The 19,118-nt window shown below is 35.1% G+C and overlaps 1 protein-coding gene across 7 annotated transcripts; it reads right to left on the bottom strand.

Moving 5' to 3' along the window:
- Positions 1-403: 403 nt before the first annotated feature.
- Positions 404-18,830, bottom strand: LOC117573276 (putative uncharacterized protein DDB_G0289263). Of its 7 annotated transcripts, XM_052007656.1 has the most exons (8): positions 18,032-18,216; positions 16,328-16,909; positions 7,876-8,188; positions 6,246-6,596; positions 4,977-6,190; positions 4,730-4,914; positions 4,558-4,670; positions 404-3,561 (listed from the first exon to the last, which is right to left on the bottom strand). In XM_052007656.1, exons 2-8 carry the CDS (start codon positions 16,501-16,503, stop codon positions 3,307-3,309), a joined length of 2,607 nt encoding a protein of 868 aa, XP_051863616.1. In that variant the 5' UTR covers positions 16,504-16,909; positions 18,032-18,216; the 3' UTR covers positions 404-3,306. The 7 variants fall into 7 exon arrangements, with proteins under 7 accessions (XP_051863616.1, XP_051863617.1, XP_034112251.2 ...); XM_052007657.1 differs by lacking the exons at positions 16,328-16,909; positions 18,032-18,216 and adding an exon at positions 18,724-18,830; XM_034256360.2 differs by lacking the exons at positions 16,328-16,909; positions 18,032-18,216 and adding an exon at positions 14,002-14,397 and having other exon boundaries at positions 7,876-9,280.
- Between the last annotated feature and the right edge of the window lie 288 nt (positions 18,831-19,118).

Raw genomic sequence — 19,118 nt, 5'->3', positions numbered from 1 at the left:
ACATCACGAATCACAGCAAAACTTTATATTATATTTTTTATTTTTTTATTCCTTTTTCATACTTTATGATAAGCATTTGACTTTTTAAGTGTTTTGAAAATATAAACCATTAAAAGTTAGAAAACTAGGCACATTGATTAGTGCCTTTATTAATGAAAGTTTCAGAAAAAGGTGGCAATAAACCAAAGGAGGAGTTAAAGAATGAACTCAAATGATTTGAATTACGAAATTAGCTTGAAAGTGTTGAATTAAGCTGTTTGCTTTTTAGTTCGGTTGATTGAGATTTTATTTGTAAATATATATATATTTTTATACTTGTAGGTAAGTATGTCAGTGCACGTATAAAAGGTATTCAATTCATATCCATGTATATATGTATATATATATATATTTGCTTTTATAATTTTTTTTTTTTTTTTTTTGTTTATTATAACGTTTTAGTTTTTTTGTTTTTTGTATTTATTGTGACAAAAAATAAACATTTCTTTCTACTAATAAAATTCTAGAAAAGCACAACACCTTTTATAATGGTCTTTTGGAAATACCATTTACATTTATGTAGATTAAAAATAAATACACACACATTTTACATACATATATATATTATATGTATCATTATATACTAGGTATCAAGAATTTATATTTTATTTTCACGTTATGCATAGCATTTGTAATAAGGTTTGAAAACATTATTATTGTTTTGGGTGTTCATCTTGTTTGTTTCGATAAAGTAGTCAGCCACGCTAAGCGGACCCAAAAATGTTGCAATGCAATGCGTAAACCTTTCTTGGGTGGGTACCGGAAACTGTAGAGCTGTGTTTTTCTTTGGAGTTATTAGTAGTATAATAGTTATCTCAGAATACAGGAAAAAACTCTGGCTATAAGCAAAACACATCTGCTGTGCTTATAATGTTATAGATAGATAGATAGTATTATTATGTACTGTCTGGAAAAATGCTACACTATTTTGTAATTTATTCAATATATGTATGCATTTATGCTCAATATATCTATATATGTGTTTCTGTATATATATGCATTTCTCACAAAAAAATCAATGCCATATATCCTATAAAAAACGTTGTTTTGAGTTAGTTTTAATGGTTTGATACGAATGGAGGGCAGGAATCATTTCAATTTACTTGGTATTCTGTATTGTTATTTGTTTGTTAAAGTTGTTGTTTGTAAGTATATTTTCGTACATAGTAGTATTAACACATTATTATTGTTAGTTAGTTATTTGTTGTAATTGTTCAATATATACTAGCACATGTATATTGTTAAAAACGTACGGATTCCATAGGCTAGTTGTAGTGCATATAAATGTCGTACATATGTAATTGAGAAGAAAACTCTATATAGATCGATATATATATATAGTATTTGTATATGTATAAAGTACATGCACACATACGCGTTATGCATATGTATGCATCTGATGCTCGGCCAGCGTGCTACTTTTAATAGACAAGTCACATTGATTCAAATTCAAGGAGGTTTTAGGTGTGTAAGTAGAGCATGATAAACACGTTACATACTGTATTGAAAAAGGCAAAAGACTACGGAACTGGAGCTGCCGGAGCTCCCCATTCCCATTCAGGATAGAATATGTATGTATATAACACACTATATATGTTAATAATTTAGTTTATGTGTATGCAGGGGGATTGTGTACTTATGCACGACATACATACAAGTATATAGCAATTGCATAATAACGCACACGTCTACGACAGAGAACAAATGTATGTATGTAGTTAGATAAGCCCAACGATAATCATCCATGCCATACTAATATGTATGTTACACCCGATACCCAAGGTGACTATGACAGGCCCCGTTGAAATGGCAAAGTCCGTCGCATTTTGATGATAATCATTCACGATCTGAGTCAAGAAGCAAGTTTGTTAGTTAGTCAGTCAGGACAAAGTGAGGTTAGGTTGTCTAGATAATTGGGTACCGCGTTGAACTCTTTGTTATGCTAAAGTTATATCATTATGTATGTATGCAAGTATGTGTGTGTGCTATCGATCATTATTATATACGTACGCATGTGTGTGTATGTATATGTATATAGTATGTTTTGTTGTTGTGTGTGTTAAACGTTCCTATACGATTCCCATTGGTATTGTGTGTTTTTTTTTAAGTCGATTTCAAAGATTGCTTATATGTTTCAAAGTTAGTTGCTTGTTTAATATAGTTTATGTATACTAATTAAAAATTGTTGAAACGCAAAATAGAAAGAGTTCAATTTCCATTTTTTAGTACATATTATTCTTGTTTTGTAATTTAATTTCCTTTTTTTTTTTTTTTTTTTGTTTTGTTTGCTTAGTGCAAAAAGAAGAAAAACTTCCTTCAGTGGGTTCAGCTCGTATAATATACAATATTTGTTGTAAGTATAAAGATAAAATAAAATGCAAATATTATATGCTTGTGTGTATGTATGTAATATGTTTATATAAGAATAAGATAACGTAAAGCATAAACAAATACAAATATATTTGATTTTCTCTTTCATTTTTTTTCTTTGTCTCAATTGCATATATAGCGTTAATTAATAATATATGTTTGTATGCAGCGTGTGAGTGTGTATTTGTGTGTGTGAGTGTGGACAGCAACATTTCAAAATACACCATTTTTAGTACAGGTATATATACTTAGTATGCACTCGATATTTATGAAGTTGTTGTTACATGTGATGCAAGGAAACTATAAAGAAGCACAGGCGGCAGTTGAGCTCAACAATTCTCTTTTCTTTTCTTTTCTTTTTTTTTTTTTTTTGTTGTAATATCGACCCCCATTAGCACTGCACTGCTGGAGAAAAATCAGTGATGACTTTCAACTTCATTAGTTCTAGTTCGCTCAAGTTTAGCACATTTAACAATACTATCGATTATTGACTATCGATACGTATGCACGAAGAGTACTTATGTATGTAATGAAATCTTGGTGGTATGCATTTTGTTTTTGTTTGGTTTTTTTTGTTTTTGTTTTTTGATTATGATTACAAGTTACTGTTACTATTTGTTACTTACATACAACTACCGCCTAAGTTTAGTTCTACAACAAGCTATTGAAGTGGCCTGGTTAAAAGGGAAGCGATTTGGCAGTTGGATTCGTTGCGCGTTTTATCAATTACTCATGTAGGCAAACTCTGTGTGTGTGTGTTTTGTTTATTTGTTTGTTTGGTTGTATTTGTAGATGTGCTCCGATCCTGGACGACGTGGCGAAAGCGTGTAGTATTTATATTTTTGTGGTTATTATTGTTGGTGTTATCTCTTGAATATATAAATGTTAACACACTCCTTAGGCAGCCTGACTCTGCTGCACATTGTTAGTGCCTGCAACACCAGCCACTGCGGCAGCCACCGATGATGGTGCATTGCTAGCACTGGTCGCTGTTGATCCTGCCACGCTGCTTGCACCTGCCACAGTGGCAGCAACTCCCGGCGCTTGCACTTGCGATTGCGCCTGAGCTTGGGCTTGAGCTGCCTGCTGATGATCGGCGCTATCAAAGTAATCCGAGGCATTGCCACGGCAAATGGGGCACGTGCGATTGGACTGCAAAAAAAAAAAAGTTAAAATGTTCCATTAATTTATGTGCAAAATTAAATATGTATGTGAGAAATTGCAGTAACTAAATGGCACTAAATATCGATGTGCCGTAATATTGATGACTTACTTGATTTACATACAAAATTATACAATTACATACATACAATAAAAAACCCACTTGACATCTTAAATTTAACTTATTGGCTCCACTTATTGGATTAGCAAAAATATTGCACATTAAGCGAACATCAGCTGTTAAGTAATATAATTTATCACCTCGAAACATATTTTAGATTTTTGTGAACTCATATTTTAGAGCGCAACAAATTGATTAAAATATTCCATTAATTTATGTAAGTGTAAAAAAAAAAAATATGTGAGAAATTGCTGTAACTAAATTGCGCGAAATATCGATGTGCCGTAATATCTATTACGTACAATTATATGTAAACCCACTTGGGATTATTTATTTTTGTTACTATTATGTTTTATATATATTTTATTATTTTAATTTAACTTATTGGCTCCACTTATTGGACTAGCAAAAATATTGCTCATTAAAACCACATCAGCTGTTAAGTTTTATCACCTCGAAAACATATTTTACGATTTTTGAGTCATATTTTAAAGCGCATTCGTTTAGAATAAAAATAAACCCAATAAAATATTATATGTAAAAATTTGGGTGTGCAATTTTTAACACTATATAGTGTAAATATTAAATCCAAAAATTATAAATGATTTGGAAATATTGTAAGCTAATTATATTAAGTTGTGTTGATTCTACCATATTTTTAAATCACAGAACAAACCCATAATTATTTCATGACAATTATTCGAAAAAAATTGTCGCATGAATAATGCATATATATTGCTTCTATATGCAAATATTGGATAATTTTGATAAAGGAGTGGCCTCTAAGCATGGTTTGAGGACTACATTTGCTTTCTTCAACTCTGGGGTTAGGTGGAATTTCAGTCAATGAAATAAATGTGACTTACGCGTAGCCATTTGTCCACACATTTAGCGTGGAACTCGTGGGAACAGGGCAGGACACGTAGCAGCTGACGCAGCTCAAAGTCGCACATGCAGACGACGCAGGAGGATTGATCACCTGGCAGAGCAAAATAATTAGCACAAATTATTAACAAGATCAAAAAAAAGCTAGCATACCATTGTGGGCCTCTGGATTGTACTTGTAGCTGGGCAGCTGATCAATTTCGTTGCGGGTCAGACCGCGGGGCTTGGCCTCGCCTAGACGTTCGGCCAGACTGAGGAGCGCCTCATAGTTCTCCGTCTCATTGGTGTCCGCGGAGTTTAGGTCGTGTTGATTGTAGGGTGACAGGGGGAACATAGCACTGCAAAGAGAAAATGAAGTTGAAGTAAATTTAACATCCAACAAGACAATTGAATCATTTACAGGAAATTGAGCAAGAAGCCCGGATTGATGATGCCAGCGGTGGTTTGAATCTGCACGGGCGCCTGATGGGCCGCCAGAGATTGCGGCGGCAGCACATGACGATGAGCTCCAGGATTTGCCGGCCAGAAGCGCGGAATGCGCCTGTGGGGCGGGAATGTGCGTCGTTCCGACGATATGATGATCTGCTGCGGTGCCGCCGACATCTGTGTCACATGTGCGGCAGCTGCTGCCGCTGCGGCCGTGGAATGTAGATGCTGTGTTGCCGCCGCCGCTGCGGCGCTCATGGAGGCGATGTGGATGTGACTTGGCGGCAACTGATGCTGATGCGGATGCGAATGCTGATGCGGATGCTGATGGGGATGGGGATGTGAGTGCGGCGCTTGAGCACCGACCGGAGCACTTGCTGCTGCAGCTGCTGCTGCCGCCGCCGCCGCTGCGGCTGCCTGATGACCGTCCAAGTGATGTGTGGGCGGCTCCAGTGTCAAATTGGCCACCGCAATGGCGGCCACATCACGTTGCTGCTGCTGTGCCGTGATCGTTGCCTGCTGGATCATCGCTTGTGCCGCTGCGGCAGCCGCAGCCACCTGTGTGGGCGTTGGCACCTGGGCCACCTGCAGTGGAGCAGCCGCCAGTCCAGCGGGTGCCGCCGAGAAGGGTTGCGTGTAGATGCCGTGCAGATGGCAGGGCGCCAAGCGAGCCTGCGCTGGCAGCGAGACGTGCGCCGGATACGTGCAGAACGATGCCCAGATGGGCTCGTGACGCAAAGCCAGGCTAACGGGCACTTGGTTCAGATTTAGATCGACCATCAGCGAAGTGGGCGGTGGTGGTGGCGGACCAGCAGACACCGTCTGCTGATGTGTGGGCGGTGCCTGTGGTGGTGGTGCCTGCACCTGCTGCAGCATGGCGCCTACTGTGCTGCTGGATGAGGGACCAACAGCACCTGCGTTGCCAGCAGCCGCATTGCCCACAGCTCCAGCTCCAGAGCCTTGGCCTGTTAGATCCCAGGGCGAGCGATGTGGATGCCCATGAGGATGCGCCTGCTGCTGCGACACGAAATGCGGCTGATGGTGGTGCATCTGATGGTAGTTGGGCGGTGGCGGCTGCTGTTGTGCGTGATGCTGCTGTGCGGCATATTGCTGATGCTGCTGCTGCTGTGTGGATGTGACAACATCACGCAAACGTGGCCGACGCAATGGTGGACTTCCCTGCTGCATCTGAAAAGGGGCAGTGTGAGATGCTGAATTATAGCGAATGCTACACCAAACTCACCATGACACGCTGTGAGCGTCTTGGCTCCCAAATTGCTGGTGGAGATTGACTAGGTCGCCCTGAGATACGACGACGCTTGCGCGATGGACTATCGGAGTTAAGCCCATTCGGACCTGGTCCATTGTTCAGCGAGAGTGTCGAGCCCGACAGTCCAGATCCCGAGGGCATATCGCCCATTAAACCTTGGCCAGCAGATGATGTGGACGCACCATTGTTGTTGTTGTAGCCATTGCCCATGTGCTGGTAGTGGGATCCATTGCGACCGTAGCCGCCACCGTTGCGCATAAAGCTATAGCCGACATCAGATCGATGATCTAGGCCTTGTTCCGAGCTGCCATTGCCACCAAAGTGCTGAAAGCAAATAAATATGCAAACACGCAAAAGTATAAATTTAAAGTGACTTTTCCATTTTCAAACTTATTCAGCATAAGCAAGATGCATTTTAAGTAATTAAATGTAATTTATAAACGTATAAAACACAATGACTTCTTACGCACTTCACAATTCATAGCTGAAGCTGCTACTGTAAGCGTTTCCCAATTGTCTATGTTATCGTTATTACTATGTATCGATATTTTTGTATAACACTTTAATTACTAGCACTAGCATAATTGGCACCATGTGCTTCGTGTCATTTCAGCTTTTCTCCCGTCAGATTTTGACTTTTTTGAAGTGTTCTGGCTTTTTGAGCAAATTTAAAAAGTTCTTTTTTAGTTTACCTTTACTCAAATTTTAGAGATGCTTAAATTAAATTTTTCGGATGAAATGTTAAACATGTATTTCTTTCGACAAAATATCGATATTTACTTGTATCGAATAACTTCCTTCAAAAGCTCGCACCTAATTTGGAGCGTCTTCCATCACTAACATTGTGAAATTCGCTTGCTCTAAAACAAATTGACGCAATCGAATTTGACAATGTTAGTGATGGAAGACGCTCCAATTTACATAGGTGCGAACTTTTGAAGGAAGCCTACAACCAAAAAGTCAGAGATGTGTGGCTGCAGCACGAAATTTAAGGACAGGAAGATGCCGATAATATTGACAATATCTTAAATATACTAAAATTCTTCATTTTTGTACAATAATGTATTATATATTTTATGTTGAGAATTGAACTGAGGAAAATGAAAAACAAAACATTGCTTTATAAAATTTTTTCTTAACTTTTTTCTCTGATATTCCGTGTTTTTTTTTTTTTTTTTTTTTCATTGATTTTTTTTTCTCAGAAAAAAATGACACCACTGATAGATAATGCATAAAACTTAATCAAATTGTTATTTTAACTAAAAACATTAAATATGTATAAAGAGACCATTATAATACTTTATTGTATTCAAAAATAAAAATACACTATGACTTCAACAAGTAATGATGGTCACGCGTGGAAAATCATAAGTAGTCAATGGCCTTGCTAAAGACTTGAAAATCATATTTTCAAATTTTTTTTTCGTATGTCTATTTGCAACTGTAGATTTCTCAAGGTATCTTTGGCAATTTAGTATTATTACTCAATCTCATTTCCTGCCACAAGCAAAATATTTAACCATGTATAACAACAATAAGCGACCGTATAACAGTTTACAAAAATTTGTCAAAATGATGTATCGGACTAGTTGTTGTTACTCACATTATTGTTGGGATTCCTTTCGTAGCTGCCATTGTGGCGACGATTGTTGTTGTGGCCGTTGCCCGAATTATTGTTGTTGTTGTTGTTATTATTGTGATGTTGACAGGCTCGACGGTAATTCATATAATCTGCAGGGCTGCCGCCATTAGGGTTACCATTGCCATTTCCAATTCCATTTCCGCCATTGCCATTCGCATTGTTGTTGCCGCTGCGATTGTTGTTGTTATTATTGTTGTTGTAGCTACGCTGATTGTGGTGGCCATGACCCGGTCCCAGCAGCAGGGGAGGGGGACCGGAGGGGCCTTGGTTGTGGCTATTGGTGGAGGAGGGTGACGCATTTGATGCATTGTTAATGTGAGAATCAGTCATTTGGTTGAAGTTGATCATAAGAAGCGACGGCGACAGTTGATGATGGTTTTGGTTTTGGTTTTGAGATCGTCGTTGTAGTTGTTGTTGCCGTTGTGAACACATTTGTTGTTGTTGGTGTAGTTGTTGTTGTTGTTGTTGTGGCGCAGACGACCCATGAGGAATTATATCGGTACAAGAATTGACATTCACAACATCAGTAGGGTTACTATTTGTTGTTGTATTGGTTGAATTGAAAGTTGCGGTTGTTGAATTTGAATTCGTACGTGTTAGCGGGAGGGATTGGCGATTAGTCGGTTGTTGTTGTTGTGGTGGTGGTGGTTGTGGTTGTTGTACTAGTAGTAATTGCTGATTATGTTGTTGTTGGTGTTGTGGTTGTGGTTGGTAACTTGGGTTATGATGAGTGCTGTGATATTGATGATTATGATTGTAACTTTGGTGTTGACTTAAGTAATGCAGGCTATTATTGTTGTTGTAGGACACTACGAGGGGGGAACGTCGCGGTGATGGCGAGGGAGGAGTGGCAACTGTTAAACATAAGCGTGCTGGATTCTGCAGTCTGACAACGGACACGGACATGGAACCAAAAGCGGACGTCGCACTTGACGCACTGTGACACATATCATAATAGCTGTGATAGCTGGGACTCGAACCCGAACCCGAATTTGAGTTCAGGATGTTGGGATTGTGGTTTTCATTGTGTTGCTGTGATGCACGAAGAATGCTACTCAAATTACTAGTATTGTTGTTGGTGTTATCATTGCAATTGATGTTGTTGTTGTGTGCAGTGTTGGAAATGGCGTGATGATAACTATTGGTACGATTACTGTTAATGTTATGGGGACTGTTACTGTTACTGTTAAACTGTGAGTGGGAATGTGTAGATGATGATAATGCTGGATGATAATGCTGATGATGACTGTGGTGGGTATTTTGACTGTGATTAAGGTTAAGGCTGTTGTTGTTGTTATTGTGATGATGCGTTTTGCTATTGTTATTATAAATACAAGTTCCGCTAGAATTACTTGTTTGTACATCGCTGGATTTTCGATTTAGGTTTGCATTTGCGTTTTTTTTTTTTTTTTTTGGTTTTATTTTAGATAATATAATTGTAATATATACGTATATAATATATATATTCGGTTTACGAGATACATTTGAAAATTGTTCAATCAAATCAATGCAGTAGCAGTGTGGTGGTAGTAGTATAAACACAACCCATATATAGTTATTTTGTATGCATATACATGTACAGGTAGTAGGTAGTAGTAGTAGTAGTAGTGTATATATGCAGAGTGGTAGCCACACATATACGTTATTTATATAGTTTTTTTTTATTTTGCAGTTTTTTTTTCGGTTTTTTTTATGAAGAAGAAAGAAAAACGAAAAAGATAAAAATAATATATATGTAAATGGCAAAATGCAATAATTAGATTATTAGTTTAATATAGATATATATATATATAATTATATAATATCAATATATACACACACATATAGTATATAATAATATAATGGCAATGCGTGTATATGTAGATCTTGCTTTTGCTGTTATTATTATTATTAATATTGTAATTATATATTAATATGGACTATCTAAACTACATATACACACATATACAATATGCATTTAGTAGAAACAAATACGTACTAATTTTGCACATAATAAGTAGTTTTTTTTTGGTTTTTTTGTTTTGTTCTTATTTGCTTTTGTTGTACTTATGCATTTTAAATAGAAATTTGTTAGTTTGCTATTTTATTTATTTATTTGTTTTGGGCTTTCGCTTTAATGCACACTACGCTTACAAAACATAAAAAATATAGATTCAACAACAAATGCGAGTATCACAGTTTTATTTGGACACTTTTCAACGTAACGAACGCGTTCACTAGCTAAACATGAGAAATAGAGAGATATATAGTATGTATGTATGTAGTAATTTAATAGAAAGAGAGAGAGAGAGTGCTGTACATGCTCAAAATATACAAAAGAGAACGGAAAAACGTAAAACGTATTGGCAGCAATACCTGAATAGAAAGAGAGAGCAGAGCATGTGAGCGCTGGCTTAGGCTTTGCCACGCAAAGTACGACGTAATCGATAACGTCAAACGTGATGAAGGTCAACGTTAACGCCAACGCTAAACGTAAGCACAATATCATGCGAATGCAAAGCTTAGACAGTTATTTTCGGGTGACAGATCGAGTGATCTCGAGCTGGGATACACAATTTTATACTAACTAGTATATACGTATTTAGGTTTATATATGTACACACACACGCACACACACAGCGGTTGGTGGGCGTGCCAAAGCGCCAAAAATACGTTAACGTTTGAACAGTGGTGTCTAAACCAAAAGAGCAGAAATCATATAGAGACGATTAACAGATGTGTCTAAACCAAAGAGCACAAATCATATAGAGTACTAAATTTATTACTAGTTAGTTAAAAAGGGTGTGACAAAGTTCAAAAATATTTTTGTTTACACTTGATTTTGCATTGAATATTGCTCACACACACACACACACACACACACAGACTATGCACTATATATATTTAATGTTAGTATTTATAAGATTTATTATGAAATCAAAACAGAAATATTCGGAAAAAGAATAGGAACGCATTTTCTAGATGTAAAGAGCTGAATTTATGTTTGGAAAAGCTTTCGTTTCTGTATTGTTTTGTAAAATTTTTGATTGATTTCTTTTTTATTTATGAATTTCTAGAAGGTACATTAAAACTGTTTTGGAAACATTCTAAGCCGCAGTGTGCATAATGCAAATAAATAAGTAAAACATTAAGCTGAGTTTCTTGATCATTAAGTATGATTTTTCAGTTCTCACTTATTGTCGACGTTTTTGATTATTAATAATTTTATAAAAATTCCGGCACCAAAAATGCAGTTAAGCGAAAATACAAATACACCAATCTATCTATAATATATAGTATGTATTAACAATCAATAAACTCAACTAAAATGCATTATCATTCATAAAATGTTGAATCGAAAAAATTACAACTAAGTATTTACTGTACGGTTTGGATAAAGAGGAAATTTTGTAACTAAATTTTATACTTTGGCTTGCACTTTGACGGTTGCATTATTATCACATGGTTTAACATCGCATTATTTTGTTTTTCTTTTGCATTGTTTTTTTTTTTTTTTTTTTTTTTTTTTATTTTGTTTATTTAGCTTAAACGTGAAGCAAAACTATGCGCAAAAAATAAAGGAAACGGGTTGGTCAAAGTAAAGTGTAAAAAGAATAAACAATAGAAAACAAACAGCAGCCCAAGTGAGCGCCTTCAAAAGTTGAGTTCGTGACTCACAAATTGGAGCAAAGTTTAGTTTCGAATAGAACCAACACAACTCGATAATGTTGTTTCATAAATACTTTTTTTTTCTTTTTTGCATGAAAAGCACTTTTGGTGCAGTGTTTCCTCATTTTCTTGTTATACAGCACAATTCTAATCCTGTTGTGTTCCCTGCAGAGAAAATACCATCGATGGTGTAATTCGTTTTTTTTTTCTCTTCCTATCATTAGCAATCGGTTAAATGACTTAGTCACGCTGTACCCAGTCCAATAAAATTACAGTCATTATGAGTCATGACGAAATAGTGCAGAACTGAATACCTGGATTTAAGATCTGATTCGGTCTGGAAAACAAAGTTAACACAAAGTATGAAGATAGTTCTAAAAACTTATAATTTACCTTATGGGCAGAACTTTTTTCAAAATTTAAAAAACCAAAAATACTTCTTTTGTTTTGTGATGTTAAAATACGATAAACATTTTAAGATTATTGTAACAAAAATATAAAATTTATGTTAATAAAAAGTTGACGAATTTTTCAAATTTCATTTGAAAAACATCTTAGCTAAACTTAAGATTTTAAACAAACACCACAGTTGTACAATTTTCAAACTTTTGTGTACTTTGAGTAAAGGAGCTTTTGAAATTCTCAACTAGAATAAATTTTATTTTTCTATATTTTCAAAGAATTTCTGAAAAGAGATTTTCGATTTTTTTTGCATGGTCATAGTAAAATAGAATAACCACTAAGTGAACATATAGTAAATCGTTATTTCCGTAAGGTTTACTTTCATTCAATTTTAGAGACAAAAAATCGAATTTTACGAGGTATTCCTTCAGAAGCTTTCCTCTCTATATTCACAGTTTCAATAAATCAGCTAGGATTCTTCAAATGCTTCAGAAATCCTTAACCAAAACCGTTAAAAGTATACAAAAAGAATTACATACACACGTAGCATTAAACTATTTTAAATAAAGCAAAAAGTTTTATGCAATCGCAATTTGTAAGAATATTGTATTTTTGGTTTTTTTTTTTGTTATCAACTACAAGTACGAATACATAGATTTTGGAGATTTTTGGCTAGATTCTCGAGATTGGCCTAGCTTGGGCAAAAAACTGAGAATATTCTTGATGAATCGGCATGCTTGGTATAAATCCGTTAAGCGCGCTTTACATATGTTCGAGTAGTATGTATGTTGTATGTTGTATGTAGTAAATAGTATTTAATTAGTAAGTAAGTATATAATGTACGTAAATTAAGAAGCTTTTGGACAAAGAAACAACTACAAAAACTTAGGACATTTGCTACGTATAAAGTTTGATCGCCATTTTCAAGTGCTCTTCATGCAATTTTTCTTTTGGTTTAAGAATTTGGTTTTGTTTTGTTTTTGGAACTTTAAAGTTGTTATGATTAAAAATGAAGAATTTTCTGATTATTGATATCTGTTAGATGTAAAATATCTACTACGGAATTTCGCCTTTTATGTATACATAATACATACATGTTCTTTGTAATTGAAGCGGTTAGAAAAATTTACATACGATACATTTAGGAATGTATTATTATTATTATTATTATTGTATTGGAGCATAAACGAAACTTTGGTGTAATTTGATGTTTTAAAATATTCATTAAGTATATAAGTATGTAATGTAAATGCAAAGATACAACGATAATTAGTAGGTAGAATAGAAGGTATACAATATGTGCCAATTGACAAGAACAAACATAAAATCATGTACAGTATGAAGAAAGAGAACGAACGAAAATTACAAATGAAAACGAATATATAAAAAAAAGTAAACATCAAAGCAGCTGCAATCGCGCACACTGTGAAAGTTGTCCGAAGAGACAGAAAGTGTATGACAAACGACAAAGAGAGAGAGATAGAGGAGAGAGTGTGTGTGAGGTAGAGGCAAAGAGTAAAAGCTCGCTCTTAAGTGATTGCAACTGCTTTGATGCTGCTGCTGATGCAAGTTTATTTAGTGCTTCGAAAATTCAACGCTTTGTTTTTTTGTTCTTCATTTTTGAATTGAATTGTTTTGTTTTTGGGCGCGATTAATTACAAAATTCTCCCTTTAACCTAAAAGCGATTTTCATTCAGTTGAGGTGTAGTTACGAGATAGATATTGATAGAGATAGAGAGACAGATAGATAGAAAGTAGAGAAAACTGTTCTATAGTTTGTTGTCGTGGGGAGCGTTGGGAACGAGTTACAAGGATGTTGTTGTTGTTATTTTTTATGGCAGATCGAGGCAAAGTTCGGTGTGGGATAACGGCAGGATATCGGGGGGCAGGGTTGATTTTAGAGGGATACTTCAAATTCGCTTTTTTTTTTTGTTTGTTTGATATGTCACTTAATAACTAACGTAATTTGTATTTAATTTTTGAATAATTTTTTTTTTTTTTTTTTTTTTTAAATACCATAAGCAGCTCAGCTCTTACCAATTTGAATTTCTGCCATCGATTGCATCTTTATTGGCATTGTTGTTGTTACTGTTGTTGTTGTTATTGCCGCTGTCATTATTGTGGCGATTTAGATTGACATTGCACCAGGGACTATGACCCGGCACAAGGCCATTGTTGTTGTTCCGCTGTTGTTGCTGCTGCTGCTGCTGTTGTTGTTGTTGCTGCTGCTGCTGCTGTTGTCCGTGGGGATGCGGGGAATAGAGCATGCGTCCGCGATGGGAGCGGGCCGATGAGGAATTACGCGAAAATGGCCGACGGCTGTTGCCAGAATGATTGGCATTGGAGTTCAGCATGCTGCGGCTGTTGCCCTCGAAACTTACGTTTGCAATTGGTTTCTTATTTATTCTTTTTGGTTATTCAAAACTCATTTAGCTGCAAGAGTTGGGGAAACGGAAAAACGTTTTGCGTTTTTTTATATCAAAGTTGCGGGTAATTTTCAACTACTGTATGTTTGTTGTATGTTAAGTTACTCGTACTTTATTTAAAGCCGCGCCCGCGATTCCAGAACAGAAAGCAAAAACAACCAACAAGCCAACATGCTCAAAACAAATGTATGTATACAATATATGTATGTATATATAAAAAAAAGAAAAACAAATAATAAAAAAGGAAAACCAAACAAAACATTTATGGGGACTCTCTATGTACTTACTTAGAGGGGGGCAGGGGGGGAGGAGGAGAAATAAATGTGTATGTGTAAATGTGTGCGTGTAGTAGTAATTATGTAAATAGTAAAGGAAAAACATACACAAATATGATATTTATGCATATTCTCGTAATAAATAAAACAGCAACAATTTTTCAGTTTCGTTGTAACAGTGTAGCTTTAATATATAGATTATCAATAATAAAATGGAACTGAATGAGATACGTGCGTGGTTAGTCTCTGAGAACTAGTATATATAATACATATATATATATATAGTTTATAAAGAATACACAATATGCCTGATAAATGTATTTATGTATGTAGTATGCCTTGTTGTAAGATATATAAATGGAGGGGAAATATGTATATATAGTATAAATGTAATCATCATACAGAGGCCATATATATGTATAGCTAGCTAATAGTTATATATATTTCATATGCATGTGTTGGTGCGTGATAAATATAATATGTTGTATATAGAGTAGAGTAAACAAAACACAATTATTAGTAAATGTTCTCGTTGGGATAGAAGTTACAGATTACAGCACATTACTTATCGCTATTCGATGGGTTCAAGAAAAGTTAGTACTATCAACAATTTTAATTGGGCAGTATAACATTTATCGTTCATGTTCATACATACATACATATACATATGTATATGCAACAGGCCAACTTTGATATTGTACAGCTATTACATCGTTCTTTTTTTTCTTTTCTTTTTTTTGTTATCACAGTAGTTATCACATTGTATGATTATGTTTTCTATGTATTGAAGCATATTAATGTAGTACAACATTCTTTTCATATTAGAGCAAATACTTAATTGGTTATTCATTAGAACAATGTAGATTAAAATAGTACTTTGGATATTCTAGTAATGAATGGCAACTAATCAGTCAGATATTGTTTATTAAATGCATATAAAAACCCGTTCTAATGTTATTTAATGGATTTCTTGTTAATCTAAAAGCACACTTAATTGTACAGATAAATAGTTCTTATAAATATGGTCCCAATTATATTTAGTCTGAGATGGAGATTACGATTCTTAATTCTTCATTTTATATTAGTGCTCTCCTTAGTAGTAAACTATGTAGCTTCTGAATCGAATGGGCCAAGGAACTAAGCTAATCAGTCATCGCTTTTCTTATCAAGATACTCCCAATCACTTCTATGGCAACTGCAGTCCGTACTTTTTTATCAGCAAGTCTTGACTCAGTTCATTTCGGTTTTATCAAGGTACATAAACCGTCTCTAATGCTTCATGTAACTATGTATCAAAGTTGAGCTGTGTTATCTATATATACATATATGCTAGTGTGTGTGCAATAAACAAACAATGAGTGTGTTGTAGTTGTTGTTGTTGTTGTTGGATGGTATGGAGTTAGAGCATTGTTTTCAAAACCAAAGAACGGAGAACAAATACAGAATTATTACATGTGATATGTATTAATAGAAGGTGTGCGAAATGCAAGACGAACATACACAATAAACGTGATTGATGCAATAAAGTATAAAAGAGATTTGACGAAGTTTCGTCTTGCATAAAGCATAACTTCAATTAAATAGTACATTTTTGTTTTTCAAATAGTATGTTTTAACGAATTTACAGAGAATACATACATACAAAAAAAATAACAAGCTTACAAACTAAAGCCGAGTCTCTTGCCAAGAGTTGCAGAATGCTGATGGTTCTGGTTGTTGTAGTTGTTGGTAGTAGTAGTTGTTGTTGTTGTTGGTAGTATTTGTTGGTAGGCGGTACGAGGAATAATACTATATATGTTGATATATAATAAGTTGGCGTATGGAGGCGAGCTTAACATGAGCTTTGACGTTGAGGCTGAGGTGTGTGCAGTTTGAAGTTTGCGCTTTTGCAGTAGTTGGTCAGTGAGATACAGATACGTATACTGAGGTACTGTTACAGATACAGATAAACGCGGCGGCAATAATAATAATAATGACAGTCTTATGCGGTATCGTTACTTAGTATACATTTTGTTTTAGTTTCGATATATTCTTTTTATTTTGTTTTTTTTTTTTTTTTACATATGGGATACAAGTTAATTGAAAAACACTTGATGATCGATTTTCATTGAGAGAGACAGAGAGAGACGTGTGTTTGTTTGTTTGGTTTGAGTTAAAAAGCGGGCACGTCTGTCTTGGCCACGGCCATTAACAAATGCAAATTTACCACCAAAACCAGCAATAAAATATTGTATTGTATGTATGCTAAAAACAAAGAAAATAAAAGTAAAAGAAACATTTGCAATTACATTCAGTTTGAGTTTGAGACTAAATTACTTGGATATTAATTAGTTAAATGTGTATGTGTGTGTGTATGTAGTTGTTAGTAGTATGTGTGTAATAAATGGTGGGACGCATGTACATATAATTTTGTATATAAAAAGCGTGGTTTTAATTGCCATAATAATGCACAATGTTATATATAAAAATAAGAGATATATATATATATTTAAGTTAAGCAGGCAGTTAAAAATATATATTTATATATTCATATGTGTGTACGTATGTTTGTTTAAAATTCACACTTGGCCTATAAACAATTAATATGTCTGGTTGTAACTGCGTCTCGATTTGCTTGTTTTCTAGACATCGTTAAACACGTCCGCAACAATCAAAATACTTTCATTTACATGTATAATACATACATCCATATATACAATGTTTGTAAGTATGTATGCTGATATTTTTATGTTGAAGCAATCACATTTGCATATTGTTTGCTTGTGTTTGTTTGTGCGTGTGTGTATGTGCATGTGTGTGAGGGCCAGGGACTCATCAAAAGTTGAACACACTTTGTTTGCCACCCTCTCAAAATTAAAACAATAAATTATCAAAAGAAAATATGTATGTCTGCAATTTGTACATACATACGTACATCATGTGCCTTTTACTCTCGACAGTTCAAAGCCACGACAGAGAGAGATAAAGTCAACCAAACAGACGGACAAACACTCACGCACACATTTAAACGAGTCGAGAGAGAGAGAGTAATGACGATAAGCAAAAGAGAAAACCAAAACCCACCTAACGAACGAAGCCTCGACTCTCAATGTCTCTTGTTGTTGTTGCTGCTGTATTGCGTAGTCATCGTAGAGTCGGAATAGCTACGACGATTGCTCTTTACACACACACATTACACACTCGCACAACATATGTATGTGTGTGATACACACATTTATTATATGAATATACGTGAATATGTATACTATAAAAAATTAAATGTTTTTTCTGCTTTGTTAACTTTGTGTATACATGTACATATATATGTAAACATAAATACGCTTCGAATTAGCGTGCTAAATATTATTAACACTAATGTACACTTACACACAGTCAGCACAACGATTGCAAAATAAAACGGGGAAAAATAAATAATTTTACACACCAACCAAATCGCGAGCGAGCGAGAAAAATACCAGCACGAGAGCTCGCTTGAACAGACAAAGAGGTAGTGGGTAAAATGCTCGGACAAAACCATTTATTTGCTCCCTCGTTCGCTTTAACATTCTCTCTCACCATCACATCTCTTTTTTCTCTCTCTCGCATCGCGTTCTCTCAGTCTCTTTGTGTGTGGTGGGGAAGCAAATGGTATCAATTGTAAATGCGTTGCGAGTAGAGTATACACATAGAAGATATGGGTAAAAAATCGAAACTCTGTGCCCCACAGTGTGGCTTGGTTTGCAACCGCTCCCCTTTGGTCATAGCGCATTTAAAATCAACACAAGTTCACATATGTATGTGAATGTGGGTACACGACACACACACTCACAAATAAACAAACATACGTACACACATACATATATGTATGTATATGAATTCACAATGACAACCACTTCGTCACCATCCCAGTAGATAAAAACTGGCATTAAACAACTGCGTTTTATATAATTGCACTACGTAAATGCGTTTACTTTCACGAGCACCATTTGCATAACACAATAGCTCTTCGCAAATTCTACTTTAAATAACAATTATTACACTTGGTATGATGATTAAATTTTCTTTATGGGAGGGTTTACCTTTGCAACTCTCGACCTGACAAAGCGCAGTATATAAGTGTATGTGTGCGTGGATCAGTGTGACCGCGACCATAACAATGAGAAAATGTCATTTGTCCCAAAAAAAATACCATCGTATACAGTTACTGTCCCAAGAAATGCCATTTACTTTTTTTTCCTGAATTTTATAAGTTAAATGTCATTCTATAAATTCTCCTTAAAGAGTAAATATTGATTTTATTCCTTTATTTATTTCACTTTTGTGAGTTTATTGTTCATATTAAAAGCGATTTGGGTAAAAACATTTCTATATGATTTTGAGTTCCATAGAAAAACGATGTATATGATAAATTTACGGGTATATATTTATCATATTGTTTTTCTGTTTTTCCAAATTAAAAACCTATAAACCCACA

Source organism: Drosophila albomicans, chromosome 2R, assembly GCF_009650485.2.
Source record: "Drosophila albomicans strain 15112-1751.03 chromosome 2R, ASM965048v2, whole genome shotgun sequence".
NCBI lineage: Eukaryota > Metazoa > Arthropoda > Insecta > Diptera > Drosophilidae > Drosophila > Drosophila albomicans.
Note: the sequence above shows the minus strand (reverse complement) of the source record. Positions and strands in the feature narration are given on the sequence as shown.